This window comes from Canis lupus, chromosome 6 (assembly GCF_003254725.2).
Source record: "Canis lupus dingo isolate Sandy chromosome 6, ASM325472v2, whole genome shotgun sequence".
Lineage (NCBI taxonomy): Eukaryota > Metazoa > Chordata > Mammalia > Carnivora > Canidae > Canis > Canis lupus.
In genome coordinates this window covers 28,261,935-28,280,770 of record NC_064248.1, presented here as the reverse complement: position 1 = coordinate 28,280,770, position 18,836 = coordinate 28,261,935, and the positions used below count along the sequence as shown (strand labels likewise).

Sequence of the window (18,836 nt, the reverse complement as noted above, 5' to 3'; positions counted from 1 at the left end):
CATCCTATCATTATCCAATCACCTCTTTAAAGGCCCTATCTCCAAAGCAGTCACATCCTGGGATCCTGGGGGTTAGGGCTCCAACATATGAATTTGGGGAGGCATATAATTCAGCCCATAACAATAAGGAGGTCAAGTGGAGGAAGTCTGCAAAATAACCCCAGCTCCCTAGAGTGGAGACTAAGACCATAGATAACATAATAATTCAGTGCAATGCAAAATGATCCAGACCAGGATGCCAGACTGGAGGCCAGACTGGAAAAAAGGACTTTAGTGGGACAACTGGCAACAATTTGAATAAGGTCTGTAGATTAGGTAATAGTATTACATCAGCGATTAGTGTCTGGTTTTGATCATTGTACTATGGTTATTATGCAAGATATCAGTATTTGGGGAAGCTTGGGTATGCCTGTATGGGAACTCCGTACTACTTTTGCAACTTTTTTTTTCTAAGTCTGGAATCATCTCGAAATGAAGAGTTAAAATTAAAACAAATTAAAACGAGGGGCACCCTATTCTCTCCTTCTCCTTCTGGCCCTCCCGTGCCATTCTGAGCTCTCTCTTTCTCTTGCTCTCAAATAAACTAAATCTTTAAAAAATTAAAATGAAATAAAAGAGGGTAGCTGGGGGATCCCTGGGTGGCTCAGCGGTTTGGTGCCTGCCTTTGGCCCAGGGCGCGATCCTGGAGTCCCAGGATGGAGTCTTGCGTCGGCCTCCTGGAATGGGGCCTGCTTCTCCCTCTGCCTGTGTCTCTGCCTTCTTTCTCTCTCTCTCTCTCTTTCTCTATGTCTATGATGAATAAATAAAATCTTAAAAAAAAGAGGGTAGCTGAATAGAAGAGAGAAAGAGACAGAGAATGAGGATGGGCTTGGATGTGTCAATGAAGAAATTAAAAACAAGGAAGGAGGAAAAGAAGCAAGGAGGGCTGAGATGGTTATCTGGGGCTGGGGTCCCCAGTGACCCCCTCCTTCTGGGACACTGCCTGGGAGCCCAGCATGTTTTGCGAGGCAATATTCAGTGAGTCCCACACTGAAGAGAAGGCAGTAGGTACCCCCCTCTTACCTTACGGGAGCTCCCGTTCAGAAAAGGCTTCACATGTGAACTTCTGGATTTGTCTCCTAAGCGACCCAACAGCGTGTTGTGTGCATTGAAAGGGTGACTTGTTTGCACATTAACATTACACCGTCCTCTTGGTAACTGGGTTTTGGTATCCCTTCTTCCTTCACCCCTTGTCTTCCCATCTCTTTCAACTTTTTTTTTTTTTTTTGAGATATAATCACAGGCCAAAGAAGCGCACACCCAAGTCACTTCGCATCCCCCCCACCCCAACCCCAACCCCCACCCCTACCCCCACCCCCACCCCACAGCCTCCGACAAGCGCTAGCCTACTTTCTGTCGATGCACGAGCCTGCTCTGGACATTTCAGGGAAACGGATCCCGCATTCGGTGCACCGGCCCGCGTTTCCAAGGCTCGGCCCCGCGGCCACGGGATTGGAGCGCGCGGACTGGGTGTGCGCGGGGCGCCCAATGGCTCGGGAGCATCCGCGAGGACAGGTGCAGGTGGCGGAGGCGGCGCGCAGGGCCGGGCGCGGGCGGGCGTGGCCCGGGGAGCTGGCGCCGCGGTCGCTGGGCACCCCCCCACCCCCCCATGGGCATGGCTGGCTGGTGGCGGGCGCTGCTGCGCGCGGCCCGGCGCTACCCGTGGCCCACCAACGTGCTGCTCTACGCGGCGCTCTTCTCCGCCGGAGACGCGCTGCAGCAACGGCTACGGGGCGCTCCGGCCGACTGGCAGCAGACGCGGCGCGTGGCCACCGTGGCCGTGACCTTCCACGGCAACTTCAACTACGTGTGGCTGCGCCTGCTGGAGCGCGCGCTGCCGGGCCGTGCGCCGCGCGCGGTGCTGGCCAAGGTGCTGTGCGACCAGGCGATCGGCGGGCCGGTGGCCGTCTCGGCCTTCTATGCAGGTGAGGGGCCCGGGGCGGGGATGGAGCGGGAGAGCCAGGGGCTGGGGGGGTGGGGGCGCCCAGGGCTGGAACCAAGCCATGGGGTCGGGGTGGGGGTGGGGATGCGCGCAGGACTGCAGGGGCGGAGCTGGGGGTCCAGGTGCAAGAGCTGAGAAGTGTGGCAACCAGGGAGTAAGTAGGAGAAGTTGAGAGGTGGCGCCTAGGAGGGAGCCAGGGGCCAGGACCACGGTTGGGACGCTGCGGTGGTCGTGCATGCTTGGTGGGGGCCCGGGGCATCAGCTAGAACTGGAGGGAGGCAGAGCTGGAGGGGAGGTCCATTCCCCCCCTGAAAAAGGTCCACATGAACGTCAAGATCACAGCCAGTGGCCCTGGAGGCTGCAACCCCTGTGACCCAGTTGTGGGACAGGCCTGTCCTGCTCCTGGGAAAATCCGAGCCTGGGGCGACGGGCCTCCTTACCAGGGGTGCACACTCCTTTCTAACACACCGACCAAGTGCGCCGCGGGGCTGCTGCGGGACCCCGGGAGCAGAGCAGGTGCAACCGGAGGTAGGAACAGATTCCCCCAGAAAACTCATGCTCAAGGCCTTAGTCCTGCTTTGGTAACAAGATTTTCCATTGGGGGTCCCGTCCGGTCTATGAAAAGCCAAGAAAATGTGAGTGGACCTTGGACCCTGCCTTGGAGAACTCTCGCCTGTGAAAAGTCTGGGAGGCCCTTCCTCTGAAAATCACCCTGAGGCCTAAAGATCTGACTTTGGGAAGCTTCCTTAGGGCCTTACAGACCAAAAACAATGGGAGGGGCTCTGTAGCCTCCATCCTCCTAGCAGTTTCCATAGCCAGTAAAGGAGAAGGGTGGGGGACTGTCACCAATTCCTCAAGAAAATCCAAGGGCCCTGGGCCTGACCCTGGCATTGGGGATAACATATCCTCCCCCTACCCAAAGATGATCTTCTTTTCATTGGCTGCCAGTGCCTTCTAAACCAGGTCATGGGGGTGGGGGTGGGGGGTGGGTGTCACTCAGCACCTTGAAGAAACCTACACTGCCCTGTGGATCTTATTTTGGGGATCCAGATCTGGTTCCTTTCCTCATCAACCCCTCAGAAAGTATGAAGAACCTGGTTGCCTGTTGTGGTCTCAGCCGGACCACATGGATGATGCGGTCAGTGGGGTCAGTAAAATAAAGGACCTGGGAGCCATGGCTGTCGGGTGCCTGGTCCCAAGATGTGTGACTTCGGGGGCATATCTGCAAAGAGGCTCCTCATGCCCATGACTGCAATTGCCTTGAACTCCAGTGAAGGAGTTGGGACCTAGGGGCTGGACCTCGAGGAACCAGTTTCCTGTTTTATTTTATTTATTTATTTTTAAAAATTTTTGTTTATTTATTCATGAGAGACACATAGAGAGAGAGACAGAGACATGGGCAGAGGGAGAAGCAGGCTCCCTGCAGGGAGCCTGATGTGGGACTTGATCCTAGGACCTGATCATGACCTGAGCCAAAGGCAGACGCCCAACCACTGAGCCACCTAGGTGCCCCCAGGTTCCCATTTTAATCCTCCAACAACCCAGTGAGGCAGGCACTCTTTGCTATTCTTGTGTTACAGATAAGAACACAGTCTCAAAGGGGGTTCAGTGACTTGCCCCAAAACAACATAATCCATGCTGTGATGTTCATCTTGAATGTTGTCCGTATGTCTGTAAGCCAGAAAGATGCTGCAGGAACCCAGCTCCCGGAGCATTGTGATTTAAGTCTGAGGCTCCCAGAACACGGATTCCTACCCAGATGGCTGCTTTGTTTTGCTTTTAGATTTCTGGCCCGATTTCCCTCTCCTCCTGTGAAAGTGAAGGGGGGGACTGGATGGGTTGGATGTTTGTTCAAGGAACTTCCAACCTAGAAATTGCCTATATCAGGTGATCTTTTGTGCTGGGGCCGCCTTGGGGATCTCAGATTGTGATGGAGAGGTCTGGCTCAGAATCCGTACCTCAGTAGGACTTGGTCCGGTATTAACCTCCCAGAGCTCATTTCCGCCTCTGTAACTCCCAACCTCAGCGGATTGTATGGGGGAGGGGGGTGGTCAAATGAAATAAGGCACAGAAAGTGCTTAGTGCTTAATTAGTGCTTGGTAAGTAGAACCCGATATTACCAATATATGCCTGGGGATTCTTATAAATCCTGTTCTCAGAATCCCTTGCATTTAACTAAAAAAACCCTTGTTTCCCCTTCCTCCTAATCGGATTTGAAGGAGACTTTTTAAAGCACTTTTATTTTTACTCCTTCCTAAAATAGGAGGATTTTTGTCTTTGCTCCCTGAATTTCTTTTCAGGGTTGTTGAACATGCAAAGTTTTCAGAATGTTTTTAGAAAGGCTGAATTGGTGTTCTGCTTTCAAATTCTGATTAGAATAATTCTGATTAGAATGCTGATGGGAACTTTATAGTTGCCGGAATACCCAGGAGGTCCATCAGCCTTTTTTTATTCTTTAAAAAGAAGGAAATTAAGTGTCTAAAATTTTATTTATTTACTTAAAGGCTTTATTTATTCATGAGAGAGAGAGAGATATTGAGAATGAGCTAGAGCACAAGCCAGGGGGAGGGGCAGAGGCAGAGGGAGAAGCAGACTCTGATGAGTTGGGAGCCCAGTGGGGGCTCAATCCCAGGACCACGGGATCATGTCCTGAGCCAAAGACAAACATTTAACAGACTAAGCCATCCAGGCGACCCTAAATTTTTAAAATGCTAAACATTTTTAAACATTTAAAATGTTAAACATTTTAAAACATTTTAAAACATTTTAAAAAATGTTAAACATTTTACAAAAAGTTTGGAAGGCAGAGAAGTCACCAATTGCCCTATCTGAATGCTGTGGGTTCTCTTACTACATATCTATATATCTATATATATATATGGTGTATATATATGGTATATATATGTGTATATATATATATGGTATATGTATATGGTATACATATATATATACCTATTAGCTATCTTTCTGCTATTATGTTTATACTCTGCTATTTTCACTTCATATTTATCATTCCTTTAAGATTTATCTGGTTTTATTTTTTAAATTCCATATATATTTTAAAAAGATTTATCTAGTTTTAGAATGGAGTTCATGTTGTTTTCACTGTTGGATCAGAAGGGATATAATGAATAAAAGATACATACTGGTGGGTACTTTGCATATTGAAAGAGAAAACTTGAACTGTTATACAGTGTTCTTCCTACTGAGTCTTGCAAAATCCTTGTGGTGCCTGTTTTTACAAATAGGTATGAGTATTCTCCAGGAAAAGGATGATATATTTTTGGACCTGAAAAAGAAATTTTGGAATACATACAAGGTAAGACAGACTTTTGAAAAGGTAATCAAGATCTTTTAGTATATTTGTAACTTTAAATACATTTTAAGAAAACTATTCTTTTTTTTTAAGGTTTATTTATTTATCTGAGAGAGAGAGTGTGCACAAGCAGGGTGAGGGAGAGGGAGAAGCAAGCAGAAGGAGAGGGAGAAGCAGGCTCCCTGCTGAGCAGAAAGCCCAGCACAGGGCTCTTCCAGGACCCCCAGATCATGACCTGAGCTGAAGGCAGACACTTAACTGACTGAGCCACCCAGGAGCCCTAAGGAAGCTATTCTTAATTTAGGGCTCCAGTGGGTTGGCACAAAGGAACAATATTTTGATGAAGAGATCTAAATTTTTTTTTAAAGATTTTATTTATTCGTGAGAGACACACAGAGAGAGGCAGAGACACAGGCAGGGGGGAAAACAGGCTCCTTGCAAGGAGCCTGATGCAGGACTCAGATCCCAGGACCCTGGGATCATGACATGAGCTGAAGGCAGATGCTCAACTACTGAGCCACCCAGGTGCCCCTTAAATTTGTTTTGAAAGAGAAATGAGAAGAGGCTTTAAGGGTGTCATACATGAGTGTCTCTGAGTTTTAGTCGACGTTCACACAATTCCTGTTTTTTTAAGGTTACTCTTGTTAGTGATTACAGTTCATTTAGTGCATTTTGGAGCCAAAGAGATTACTGCAAAATAGGAAAAGTAGAATCTGAGTGGTTAATGGAATCATTCCCATTTGGAGCATATGTTCCCAGGTGTACATTCTGCTCAGTCTGTGTGAAGGATAATGTTTCCCAAGATTACTTCTAGGCTTGAAGTAAGTCACCTGTTGTACTGTTTGCTCAATGCAAATATACACAACCCAGTCCAACAAATATTTATTAACTCATTCAATTAAGATTTATTGAGCAGTATCCATAAGGCCTGGCAAATTCAGGGGTGCTTTCCATCTCTGGCCTAGAGGATGTTTGATTTACTAATCCCAATGGAGTGAATTTTCAGGATTGCAGAATGTACACAGACTGGCCTTGGGCTTCACATGTACTTAATTCCCTATCAGAAGCAGTGCCAACCCACACCTGGCTATCGCCTGTCCTGCTTCTGGAATCTTCTACTGAGTTACACTGAGCTCCAGAATCAGCATTGCCCACTTGGTGGTTGGAAGCGGATGGTAGGGAGCGTGCAAGCCACATGCTCAGGGACAGTTTCTTCTTCCTTTAAGCAGAAAGTGTGTTCAGAACTCGTTAACTTCTCTTGGGGCAGAAGTTGTGAGTCCAATGCGACATCCAAGTATAATTTTCTTCTGCTTGATTTTGAAAAAAGGAACACGTTTTCCCAGTATATCATGGATCCTATGGAGGATATACGTTTAACTTTTTTTTTTTTTTTTTTTTAAGCAAGCAAGAATTGGGAAAGCAAGAGGCTTTAAGCAGGGATTTGGAGATGCTTCAGATCCCCCTCCCTTAATGAAGACACACAGGCCACCTTTGTTGAGTGTTAAATACCATACCGAAGATCCTGAACATCAGTAATAGTGACAGGAGAAAGCAGCTAGAGCTAGGGATATTAGATATGGAAGAAACTGGGTTCAAACCAGGCTCTCAAGTCAATCTTGATCAATGAAACCAGGAGCACAAACATTAGGAATTGAAAGATAAGAAGACAATTTGTCGCGAGGGGTGCCTGGGTGGCTCAGTTGGTTAAGCATCTGCCTGTGGCTCAGGTCACGATCCTGGGGTCCTAGGGTCCAGCCCCACATCAGGCTCCCTGCTCAGAGGGGAGCCTGGTTCTCCCTCTCCTCTTTGCTTGTGCTATCCTGGTCACTGTTTCTGTCTGTCTGTCTCTCTCTCAAATAAATAAGTACAATCTTAAAAAAAAAAAAAAAAAGAATCTGTCACAAAAGGCTTTTTTTGTAGCCCAAGCCCACTCGTATGAGTGAGAATAGAATTGCTTGGAATCAAGACCCTGCCCAATCCAAGTTCTTTGGATGAAGGTAGAAAGGACATTCCTACTTTATTTGTTATTTACATGTAGGTAGTACTTTTTGGTTGGTTGGTTGGTTGGTTGGTTGGTTGGTTGGTTGGTTGGTTTTTGTGCAGATGGCATGAAATTTCTGTCTCTTTTCACCAGCCACAAGGTGGTGGGGGGGAGCTTAGGTAAATTACCTCTTAGAAATTTGTCTGATGTTACATCTGTCTTTATTATAGTTTTTAAAAACTTTAATTTGGAAATAATTTCAAACTGATGAAAAAGTAACAAGAATAGTTCAGTGAATACCCTTTACCCATAGTTAACAGTTTGCCTGTTTCTTTTATTTTTTCTTGGCTCGATCTATCTCTCCATCCACCTTTCTGTCTGTTTCTCCGAAGCATTTGAGAGTAAGTTACACACAGAATTACCCTTTGCCCTAGATACTTGATCTATTTTCTAAGAATAAGTGTGTTCTTTTTTTAAAGATTTTATTTATTTATTCATGAAAGACACAGAGAGACAGAGGCAGAGACACAGGCAGACACAGAAGCAGGCTCCCTCCAGATGCGGGACTTGATTCCAGGACCTCAGGATCACGCCCTGAACCAAAGGCAGATGTTCAACCACTGAGCCTCCCAAGTGCCCCTAAGTGTGTTCTTTTGTATAACTACAGCAGAGTTAGCAACTTCAGTACATTTAACAAAAGTAATAATCTTTTGATCTCATCCACCATCCTCTGCCATGTTTGTCAATTGACTACCTGATGGTCTCTCTAGCATTTCTTTTTCCTTCTGGCCCAGGATCCAGCCTAGGGTCAGGTAGTGCATTTAGTTGCCAGGTCTCTTTAGTCTCCATTAATTGTATTTCCTTGGCCTTGTTTTATCTATTACAACACTAATATTTTTGAAGAATACAGTTCTGTTTCCCCTCCCCCTAAAACCAACAACGACGACGACAGCAAAGCATTCCCTTTTTGGAGACATTTTGTAATATGCAAGAACGTCAGCTAAACTTATTCTACAGCAGGAAATAGTATATGTTATTCGTCTTACATTTTTTTAATAAAAAAACAAAACATTTTATTTATTTTATTTTTAAAAAGATTTTATTTATTTATTCATGAGAGACACACAGAGAGATGTAGAGACACAGGAAGCAGGCTCCATGCAGGAAGCCCGATGTGGGACTCGATCCCGGGTCTCCAGGATCAGGCCCTGGGCTGAAGTCAGTGCTAAACCGCTGAGTCACCCGGGCTGCCCAAAAACAAACATTTTAGATAAAATTAGAGTCACCCCTGGCTCTCATTGCACGAAATAGTAGAAGATATTATTGATATTATTTTTAAAGATTTTATTTATTTGAGAGAAAGAGAGCGAGCAAGAGAGAACAAGGGGAGAGAACAGGGGGGAGGGGGAGGAGCAGGCTCCTCGCTGAGCAGGGAGCCCAACATGGGGCTCAATCCCAGGACCCTGGGATCATGACCTGAGCCAAAGGCAGATGCTTATTTGATGAGCCACTTGGGCACCCCAGTAGAAGATATTATTAACAAATCATCCAATAAAAAATGATCAATTTAAAACTTTATTGATGATCCTCTTATAAATACATTCCTGCAGCATTTGCTTGGGCTAACAGGAAAACCACAGCGTACGTATATGTTTTTTGTTTTTTTTTTTTGGTATATGTTATTTTGAAAGCGGCTGTTTAACAGAACTGGTACTGATTCTGGTAGCCTTTTCATTCCGCACCTGTACATTTGACTAGTATAATCGTCTCATACCTAAAAGCTCTTTGCACAGCTCCCACCCTCTTCTACTACGAGAGACTTTAAGCAGTCTGATTTAATCCGCTTAGCCTGAAATACAATATCACCTCTGGGTTCTCTCCACCTGGTATTTCTTCATCTCTCATAGAATGAGCAGTGGGATTGTTTCTTGTGGGATTACAAGGCATTCTAATGGAGTTTTTCTGTATTTCAGAGCGGTCTGGTGTACTGGCCTTTTGTGCAGGTGAGTCTCCAACTCCTTGGAATGCTAAATCAAGGCTGTGGTTGACACGGAGCCCTGGCACACTCTTTCTTTCTGTTTCAGCTCACCAACTTCAGCCTGGTTCCTGTTCACTGGAGGACAGCTTACACTGGACTTTGTGGTTTTCTGTGGGCTACATTCCTCTGCTTTTCGCAACAGAGTGGCGATGGCACGTTCAAGTCTGCTTTCACCTTCCTTCATGTGAAGGAGGCCAATGCACTTGAGAGATCCCCTAAGAAATGAGAAGCCAAGGACTCCCTGACAACGATTTCCTTTCCTTTCCTTCCTTCCTTCCTCCCTCCCTCCCTCCCTCCCTCCCTCCCTCCCTCCCTCCCTTCCTTCCTTCCTTCCTTCCTTCCTTCCTTCCTTCCTTCCTTCCTTTCTCTCTCCAGAGAATTGCATGCAGATGAAAGAGTCTACTTACCAATTATAGGCTCCATTTTGGAGAAGGACTATTCCATCAATTCAATTGTTTCATTATCCATGAGTACTTTAAATTTTATCCAAACTTTTTTTTTCTCATCTTGGTCTGAAAGTCTCACTTCTCTAATATTTTTACTTCTCTAATTCTCTGGCTAGTACTGGTTAACAGTGATACCATGGCATTTAGCAGTTATTATGATTTCTATTCTAATATTTTAATGCCAGCTGATTTAAAAACCTGTTTTGAGGGATCCCTGGGTGGCGCAGCGGTTTGGCGCCTGCCTTTGGCCCAGGGCGCGATCCTGGAGACCCAGGATCGAATCCCACGTCGGGCTCCCAGTGCATGGAGCCTGCCTCTCCCTCTGTCTATGTCTCTGCCTCTCTCTCTCTCTGTGACTATCATAAATAATAAATTAAAAAAAAAACATAAAACCTTTAAAAAAAAAACTGTTTTGATTGTATACATTTTGCTTCTAAAATCTCAGGTTATCTCCTGAACACTTTTGGATCACTTTGACTTTTATACCCCAAACAGTCCTTAGAGTAAATTTCTATTTACATAGAGCTCAAAGAGAAGATTGGATAACCGAATTTTTTCCCTCAAAATACTTTGTATAATAATTTATTGTTACACTAACACCCAGTTCTGTAAGTACATTTTATGCTGTCAAAAAAAAAATAAATAGAATCTGATTGGTGTGTCTCATATAGAATGTATTTTATGGATGTCTTCTACTTTTGTAATTTCAAAGTTCAGCGCTTTTTAGTTCATGTGTTCTAGTTTTGAGCATATTCAATGGACTGAAGTGCTCCATTTTTTAGAGATAGGAAATTTACAAAATTTCTGGCATCTTAAAGACGTATATTGGGCAAAGTTTCTAAGAAAATAAACAATTTTTCTTCCTCTGGAAGAAAAAACTCTATTCCATAGGTTTCCAGGGAAAACAGTTACCCCAAATTCACATTGAGGCTATATTTTTAAAAATCAGTGCTTTCCAGGGGTACTTGGGTGGCTCAGTTGTTATGCATCCGATCTTGCTCTTAGCTAGGTCTCAATCGACAGGTCATGAGTTTGAGCCTCTTGCTGGGCTCCACACTGGGCATTGAGCACACTTAAAAAAAAATCAATGCTTTCCAATAAATTTTTATCAATAATCTTTAAGTTAGACATGAGACACTTGATCCAGACTTTCAGATTTACTCAGTTTGTCTAACCTCAAAACTAGTTGGTCTAAAAATGATATGCATTATCTCAAGAAGTTTCAGCAAACTTCACTTAAGAATTCTATCACAATGCTGCTGCTTCTAGAGGAGTATTTCATGGATTTTAGAATGGGAAATGTTAAAGCATTCACCTTGCAGATTTGTGTTTAAGATTAATTTAAGAATATATCCTTAAATTTTTATGCATATAATTTATATAATTTGTAATGTAAATTTATGTAGCTCATAAGTATATAATGTCTATGATTTATTTCAATTTAATAAGAATTAATATATTTTACGTTATTGGGGCAATAGTAAGGAAATTTGTAGATAGCTTCCTTCTAAAATAATTTGTTATTTACATTGTTTGGAAAATACAACAGAATATGTACAATGGAAAAGCTATCTCATAATACCTAAGGCAAATTTTATTCTTAAAAAAAGTGTATCTTGAGATCCCTGGGTGGCTCAGCAATTTAGCACCGCCTTCAGCCCAGGGCGTGATCCTGGAGACCCGGGATTGAGTCCCACTAGGGCTCCCTGCATGGAGCCTGCTTCTCCCTCTGCCTGTGTCTCTGCCTCTCTCTTTCTCTGTGTCTCTCATAAACAAATAAATAAAATCTTTAAAAAAAAAGTGTATCTTGAGTAACTATGCTAAAGTATTACCTGGTAATCTTTTAGATGAGCTTCAAAATTACTTTTATGATGGGAGAATAATGTTTGCATTTTGTATGAAACTAATTGGGAAAACAGACCTTGTTTATACCGTCAAGGGGAAAAAGGCTTATAGAGTATGTATGCTCTGAATTTTTGCAAGTAACAGACTTCTGATTTGTATGCAATTGTACTTTTACATTTTAGTGTGAGAAATGAAAATTATCCCAAGTAATACAATATTTGTCTATTTTAAAATGCTGCCAATCTTGGTAAAATGCCCTCTAAATCTTCCTGGATTTGGAACCCAGCAGGTGACTCCTACTCTTCCTCCCGATTCTCCCATTCCGTAAGATTTCTTTAACTTGAGTGTGTGTTGCCTCACTGTGTACTTCTGGCCCTGGGCTTGCTCAAGCAAAGGCAAAGCCTATAATTTGTTTCCCTTAACAGAGCTGAGGCAGACTGGGTTTTCAAAAACAACTTTACCCAATACACGTAGAAAACAAAAGAGAAATTTGAAAGGGGAATTTGAAAAATGTCAAAAGCATTTTTTTTTTTTTAAAGCTTACAGAATACCGAATTCTGATCTCATGAATTAGCTTGAACTCAAGGGATCACAAGTCCTGTCTTAGATCCAGGCATTTGGGGTAGTTACCCTGTGGCTCAGATAGCATCTCCCAGCATTCTTGTTTCCTGACTCATTAATTGTCATTGATGAGACCATTGACCAACTCCACCAGGGGGCTGTCTTCTTGGCCCTGCTACCATTAAAATTACGAATGCCCCAGTCCCATCTTATTGGACGCTTGGTTTCCAGCGCTGGGCTCAGAGTTAGGTCTCTGACCCAGATAACTGAGAAATGATTTCTCAATCCAGGAGAGATCTTTCCTTCTACACAAATGGATGTGACCCTTATTATCATCCACTAGTATAACCATAACAAAATAACCATAACCCTAACCTTCAGGTAAATAATCAACTATTATTAACCCTAACCTTCAGGTAAATAATCAACCATTATTAAATGGTCAGTGTAGGGATGTAAAGAGAGTAACCAACATGATGATAACTATGTGAAAAGAATCATGATCGAGCACCTGGGTAGCTCAGTGGTTGAGTGTCTATCTGTCTTCTGCTCAGGTTGTGATCCTGGGGTCATGGGATTGAGTCCCACATCAGACTCCCCGCAGGGAAACCACTTCTCTCTCTGCCTATGTCTCTTGACTCTCTCTCTCTGTGTCTCTTATGAATAAATAAAATCTTAAAAAAAAGAAAAAAGGATCATGGTTTACTTGGGAGTATAATAAAAACATTGATAATCAAGTTCTCAGAACATTTAGTCCTCTTCATCATTCAATGCTTGAACAGCACCTATGACAAGTGATCAGTGGAAAGCTTGGATATTACCAAAGGAAGCAAAGCTATCTAGCTGTTGGTTAGTGGCATAAGCAGTAGGTAATTTGAAATCATGGTGCCCTAGATAATCAAGGAAGGCTTCTTGGAAGAGATGCCTAAGCTGGGTCCTGAAAGATGAAAAGTCACAAGATCAAAGGTCTGTAAAGTGGAATGTGGATGGTAGGATCAAGTGAGATGAGATCTTGAAAGACAAAGCCAGGAAAAAGCCTTTAAGTTCTAACATAGAGGAAAATTTCCATAGAACACTCCTCAACTTTGGATAATGTAAACGCTTCTAGCCAGCTTACTTGTACTTCAAAATTATGAGTGATTTGCAACTTCTTAGTCTTTTTCATTTGTAGGAAAATTATAGTGGTACCTTTTTATCTACATCATGATTTGGTGAGACAGAATTAGGCAATGTGAGAGTTTCCATATATTTAAAATGTTCTGATACCACATTTGAGAGAAGCATGTGAAAATATTTTCCTTGGACTCTGTGCAGAAGGTGATTCAGTAGACAAAGTAATTGACTTCTTTTCTAAAGATTTACTTATTTAGAGACACTTGGGTGGCTCAGTGGTTGAGTGTCTACCTTTGACTCCAGTCATGATCCTGGGGTCCTGGGATTGAGTTCTGCATCAGGGAGCCTGCTTCTCCCTCTGCCTATGTCTCTGCCTCTCTCTCTGTGTCTCTCATGAATAAATAAATGAAATCTTAAAAAGAAATTTATTTATTTGAAGAGAGAGAGGTGGGGGGAAGGGGAGAGAGAGAGAGGGAGAGAATCTCAAGCAGACTCCCTCTGAGTGCTGAGCCCAATGTAGGGCTTGATCTCACAACCCTGAGATCATGACCTGAGCAGAAATCAAGAGTCAGATGCCTAACTGACTGAGCCACCGAGGTGCCCCCAAAGTAACTATTCATTTACCCACTCTACAGTCAGTGAATTTGGCCTTTAGGGCGTCATACAAATGAAGGATGCTTGAGAAATATTTTTCTCATTTGTATGGATGCTTTGGGGGCCCAAAAAGAAAGTGTTTCACATTGTAGGACTTCATTAATAATCATAATTTTGGTTCTTTAATTTGAAGAAAAATGTATTTCATTTCTTTTTTTTAAAGATTTTATTTATTTATTCATGGGAGACACACAGAGAGAGGCAGAGACAGGGAGAGAAGCAGTCTTCTCACAGGGAGCCTGATGTGGGACTTGATCCCCGGACCCGGATCACGCCCCGACCTGAAGGCAGACACTCAACTGCTGAGCCACCCAGGTGTCTCTGTATTTCATTTCTTTCCAATAAAATACATAGATGAAGAAGTTTAACTTTGGTATTTGAGGTTGTATCTAAATAGGGCCCCCAGATCAATTATGTTAACCACATCCAACCAAATTAAAGGTGAGTAGTCTCTTCTATTGAGATACATTACCCAGAACTACAATTTCTAACTCAACTATCATTGGTATATACTTTATTTATTTACTGTTTTTCTCCCAATGATTGCCATCCTTTAGAATTTGTTTGAAGCTTTCAAAAATATTTTTTGCTCTGTGGGTAATTTACTTTCAGTTCAGTGAAATTTTACATGGATTTCTACAGAGTACGTGCCAAAACAAATTCTACCCAGAACACACTTAACATATTCTGGGGGCAGCTTTCATTCAGAAATTAGATTTGTCTTCTGAAAGTATTAGAAAGTTAGTAGATTTTTGTATGAAGATTTAGACTTTGCATTGGCTACATTCAATCTCATTTTACCCAAAATGTTTGGAATCTAAAGGAACCAAGTCACAGAAAATGCAATTTACAAACTATTAAAAGGGGTGTCTGGGTGGCTCAGTTGGTTAAGCATGTGACTCTTGATCTCAGCTTAGGTCTTGATCTCAGGGTTATGAGTTCAAGCCCCACCTTGGTTTCCATGTTGGGAATGGAGCCTACTTAAAAAACAAACAAACAAACAAACAAACAAAGAAAAAACCTATTGAAAAATTTTCTTTTAATGCTGTCAATAGCCAATAAGTGAAAGGAGAAATCTGGAGTTCAAAGATCAAGTATGTACTTGGAGTTTAAAGGTTACAGACAAAGACAGCTATGAATGGTAGCCAAGTGACCAGAAGAGAGTAATTAATTATTGAGTAACATTTTGGGTATATATAAATTTAAAAACTTTCCCTGTTCTCTTCCTCTCTGTAAGTCTGTCTTTTCCTTAAATAAATCTTTAATTCATCCATATATTCTTCTTTCTCTGTTGAATGGCTACATCAAACTCCCTCTGTCCTTCAACCCTTCCCCCAACCAAGATCACCCAGACACTCCAAGACAGAATAATTGTGATGAGGTTAGGGACCAAGCATGGCAGCCATGCTTTTAGAGAGGTGGTAACACAGGGTCCCTCTTTGGATCAGCTCTAAGGGAGAATTTTGAAGTGAAATATTCTGGATGCAGCTTCCATTCATTTGGTTCATCTTCTGAAAGTATTAGGAAGTTAATGGATTCTTGTGTCTTAAGATCTAGACCTTGCATTACCCATTTTCAGAGATGCCCTTTTCCTGCAATCTCTTTGGCTATCATGCTGTATCTTCCAGATTAGTTCTCGTTTCCTATTCTTGCCTCTCAAAACTCCCATTCTCTTCATGTGGCTGATTTCAACTAGATGTGGAGTAGTTTATGAAGCTAATTTACTGAGATGTGGATGAGAGCCTTTCTAGCTGATTTTTTTTTTTAATTGCTAACACAAATCTCTGGGTGGAATTTCAGGAACTATTGGCATAGCAGGAAGAGGTGGAGAGAAGAGGATGTATCTTTGGCAGAAGACTCCTGAAACACTTTCTGCGATGCCGTTCACTTCCCGTTGGCTCAGAACCAGCTGAGCAAAGATCATCACAATGTATTGTGAAATTTCCATGATGGGTAGTCATTATCTATTTGCATATTTGTGTTCCCTTCCAGACTGTGAGCTTCTAGAGGGAAGAATATATTTTATTTATATTTGTATCTAAAGTGTCTATTACAATGTCCAACACACAGCAGAAACTCTGTTAACACTGTTGAATGTGGGATGCCTGGGTGGCTCAGCGGTTGCGTGTCTGCCTTTGGTTCAGGTTGTGATCCCAGGGTCTGGGATTGAGTCCTGCATTGGGCTCCTTGCAGGAAAGCCTGCTTCTCCCTCTGCCTGTGTCTCTGCCTCTCTCTTTCTCTTTGTCTCTCTCTCTCTCTCTCTGTGTCTCTCATGAATAAATAAATAAAATCTTTAAAAAAGGTCACTGTTGAATGAATTAGTGTAGTTTGTGAATTTATCATCTGTTGCTTTTTGCTGGTGTTGAGAAACCTGCACTGATCTCACTTTTTTGTTGTTTTGTATTTATTTGTTTGAGGGAGAGGGAGAAGCAGATTCCTCCCCTCTGAGCAGGGGAGCCTGAGCAGGAACTTGACAGGGGGCTGGATCCCAGGACCTTGGGATCATGACCTGAACCAAAGGCAGATGCTCAACCACTGAGCCACCTAGGTGCTCCTGGACTATTCTCACTTTCATTTTCATCCCCAATATGCAGGCAGCTGTCCTGTTTTAAGCTCAGCACAGCCTAGACTTTCCCCTATTCCAGCTTCAGGCTCAGACATTTATGTCTTCTTAGGGATGCTTATGACTTTCGGGCTTTAGTTTCCTGTGCCCAACTTGCACATTCCCTCAGAAAGGCATCTATTCACACCTCTACAAGGGCTAGATTGTTTGCCTTTGAGAATAGGTAGAATTATGGTAGTTGGACTTTCTCTGAATCACTGAGAAACATTTTCTAATGGTTAATTATGTGTCAACTTGACTGGATCCTGGGAGAGCTAGATATATGGTCAAACACTCTGGGTGTTTAGAGAGTGTTTTTTGATGAGGTTAGCATATAAATTGATAGAATGAGTCAAGCAGATTACTCTCCCTAATGTGGGTGGGCCTCATCTAATCAGTTGAGAGACTGAATACAAGACAAAGGCTGATGTTGCCGAAGTAAGAAAAAATTCTTCCTGCCTTCAAACTGGGACACTGGCTTTTTTCCTGCCTTTGGACTCAAACAGAAACATTAGCTCATTTTGGGTTTTGAGGCTGCTGGCCTTCAGATGGGATCTACACCATCAGCTCTCTTGGTTCCCAGGCCTTCATACTTAGACTGGACCTAAATTATCAGCTCTCCTCGTCTCTAGCCTCCAACTCACTGGTAGAGGGATTTGCCTCCATAATCATGTGAACCAATTCCTTATAATACCCCCCCCATATATGTACATCTCTTGGTTGTATTTCTCTGGAGAACATTAAACAATACCTCTTTGTTTATATATGTTAACATTTCATAGTTTGTGGTTCATGCATTGTGGTTGTCTGTGGGCGATGACCACCAGCTCATAACTATTATGGAATTACACAGAACATTATTTTCTGGGACCCCTGAAATCATAATGTGTAGGTAGGTGGTCATCCACCCTAATCCACAGCCTCTCTATTAGGACCATAAATCTATATGACCTGAGAATATTTCAGCCAGTTAGCCAGATAATTGCCAAATAATGGAACTGACTGCGTGTTCACTTTAGCTTGACTGTGGATGGATATGTATGTTGTGAATTCTATGAATGTTGGGGGCTGAGAATGGAGTCCAGTTAGACTGAGACCTTTAAGTGCTCAATGGTGCTCTTTCTTTTTCTTCTTTTTTTAAAAGATTTTATTTATTTATTAAAAAAGATATTATTTATTTATTCATGAGAGACAGAGAGAGAGAGAGAAAGAGAGAGAGGCAGAGACACAGGCAGAGGGAGAAGCAGGCTCCACATAGGGAGCCCAACGCAGGACTCGATCCTGGGTCTCCAGGATCATGCCCTGGGCCGAAGGCAGGTGCTAAACCACTGAGTCACCCAGGCATCCCTAAAGATTCTATTTAGTTAGTTGAGAGAGAGAGAGAGAGCGCAAGCAGGGGCAAGGGGCAGAGAAAGAGAGGGAGAAGCAGACTCCCCGCTGAGCAGGGAGTCTGATGTGAGATGCAATCGCAATCCGAGGACCTCAGGATCATGACCTGAGTTGAAGGCAGATGCCTAACTGGCTGAGCCACTCATGTGCCCCTTGCAAGTGCTTCTTTAGTGAAAGACTCAGTCAATGTGACTGATACGCCGCCTCTATGCTAAGGTCAAGTTGGTGGTCAAACACCTGCCATGTGAACATTGCCTTTTTAGTATTTGTGATGAAAAGCTGTATTTGTTCATCTTCTAATCCCTGGGGTGAGTACTATTCTCCCAAACTACAGAGTTAGGATGTTCTTTCATATTTGGGTCAGGAAGTGTTGTAAGGGCAACACCAGTAGCTTTGTTTTTAAGTTTAAATTTTATGTATAAAACATGTATATTAAATTTTTGGTGTATTGTGATGTAGTATATATGAGAAATAAATGAATTTTAGTTAAGTACAGTAAATGACTCTGGCTATATTGTGTTATTGGTGGTATGAATATTCTTGGAAATATGTAAAGGAAATGAGATTTACCCTAATCCTCTTTATTACAAATATGAAATTTATGCCCTTACTTTGGATTGAGATACAAGTTGTCCTTATTCGTTTATATGTGTTCTTGTCACTTACTTAATTCTTTCCAAATGTTTGGCTTACTTCCTATGTATGTCCATACAAACATACTCTCAAAGAGCTGAAAATTTAGAATTGAAATCTTTCCCAACTGGTTTCTCAAAAACCATTCTTTTTGAGCAGAAGTAGGAAAAAAATTGCAGTATTAAGATCCCTTTTACTAACACTGTAGAGGCAAATTTGAGCTTCAACTTCAAGTTACTAAGGCTACTTTTGCACCATTTAGAGCTGACTTGGCTCC

At 42.7% G+C, this 18,836-nt stretch overlaps 1 protein-coding gene across 3 annotated transcripts; it reads left to right on the top strand.

Moving 5' to 3' along the window:
* Positions 1 to 1,395: 1,395 nt before the first annotated feature.
* MPV17L (MPV17 mitochondrial inner membrane protein like) lies at positions 1,396 to 11,840 on the top strand. Of its 3 annotated transcripts, none has more exons than XM_025416433.3 (4): positions 1,412 to 1,964; positions 5,230 to 5,300; positions 9,252 to 9,281; positions 9,363 to 11,840. In XM_025416433.3, exons 1-4 carry the CDS (start codon positions 1,649 to 1,651, stop codon positions 9,540 to 9,542), a joined length of 597 nt encoding a protein of 198 aa, XP_025272218.1. In that variant the 5' UTR covers positions 1,412 to 1,648; the 3' UTR covers positions 9,543 to 11,840. The 3 variants fall into 3 exon arrangements, with proteins under 3 accessions (XP_025272220.1, XP_025272218.1, XP_025272219.1); XM_025416434.3 differs by lacking the exon at positions 1,412 to 1,964 and adding an exon at positions 2,134 to 2,509; XM_025416435.3 differs by lacking the exon at positions 5,230 to 5,300 and having other exon boundaries at positions 1,396 to 1,964.
* Positions 11,841 to 18,836: the final 6,996 nt, after the last annotated feature.

Coding starts and splice junctions, on each gene's coding strand:
- MPV17L (XM_025416433.3), top strand. CDS start 1,649: ATGGGCATGGCTGGCTGGTGGCGGGCGCTGCTGCGCGCGGCCCGGCGC. Junction 5,301..9,251: donor AATTTTGGAATACATACAAG/GTAAGACAGACT, acceptor TCTGTATTTCAG/AGCGGTCTGGTGTACTGGCC. Junction 9,282..9,362: donor TGTACTGGCCTTTTGTGCAG/GTGAGTCTCCAA, acceptor TTTCTGTTTCAG/CTCACCAACTTCAGCCTGGT.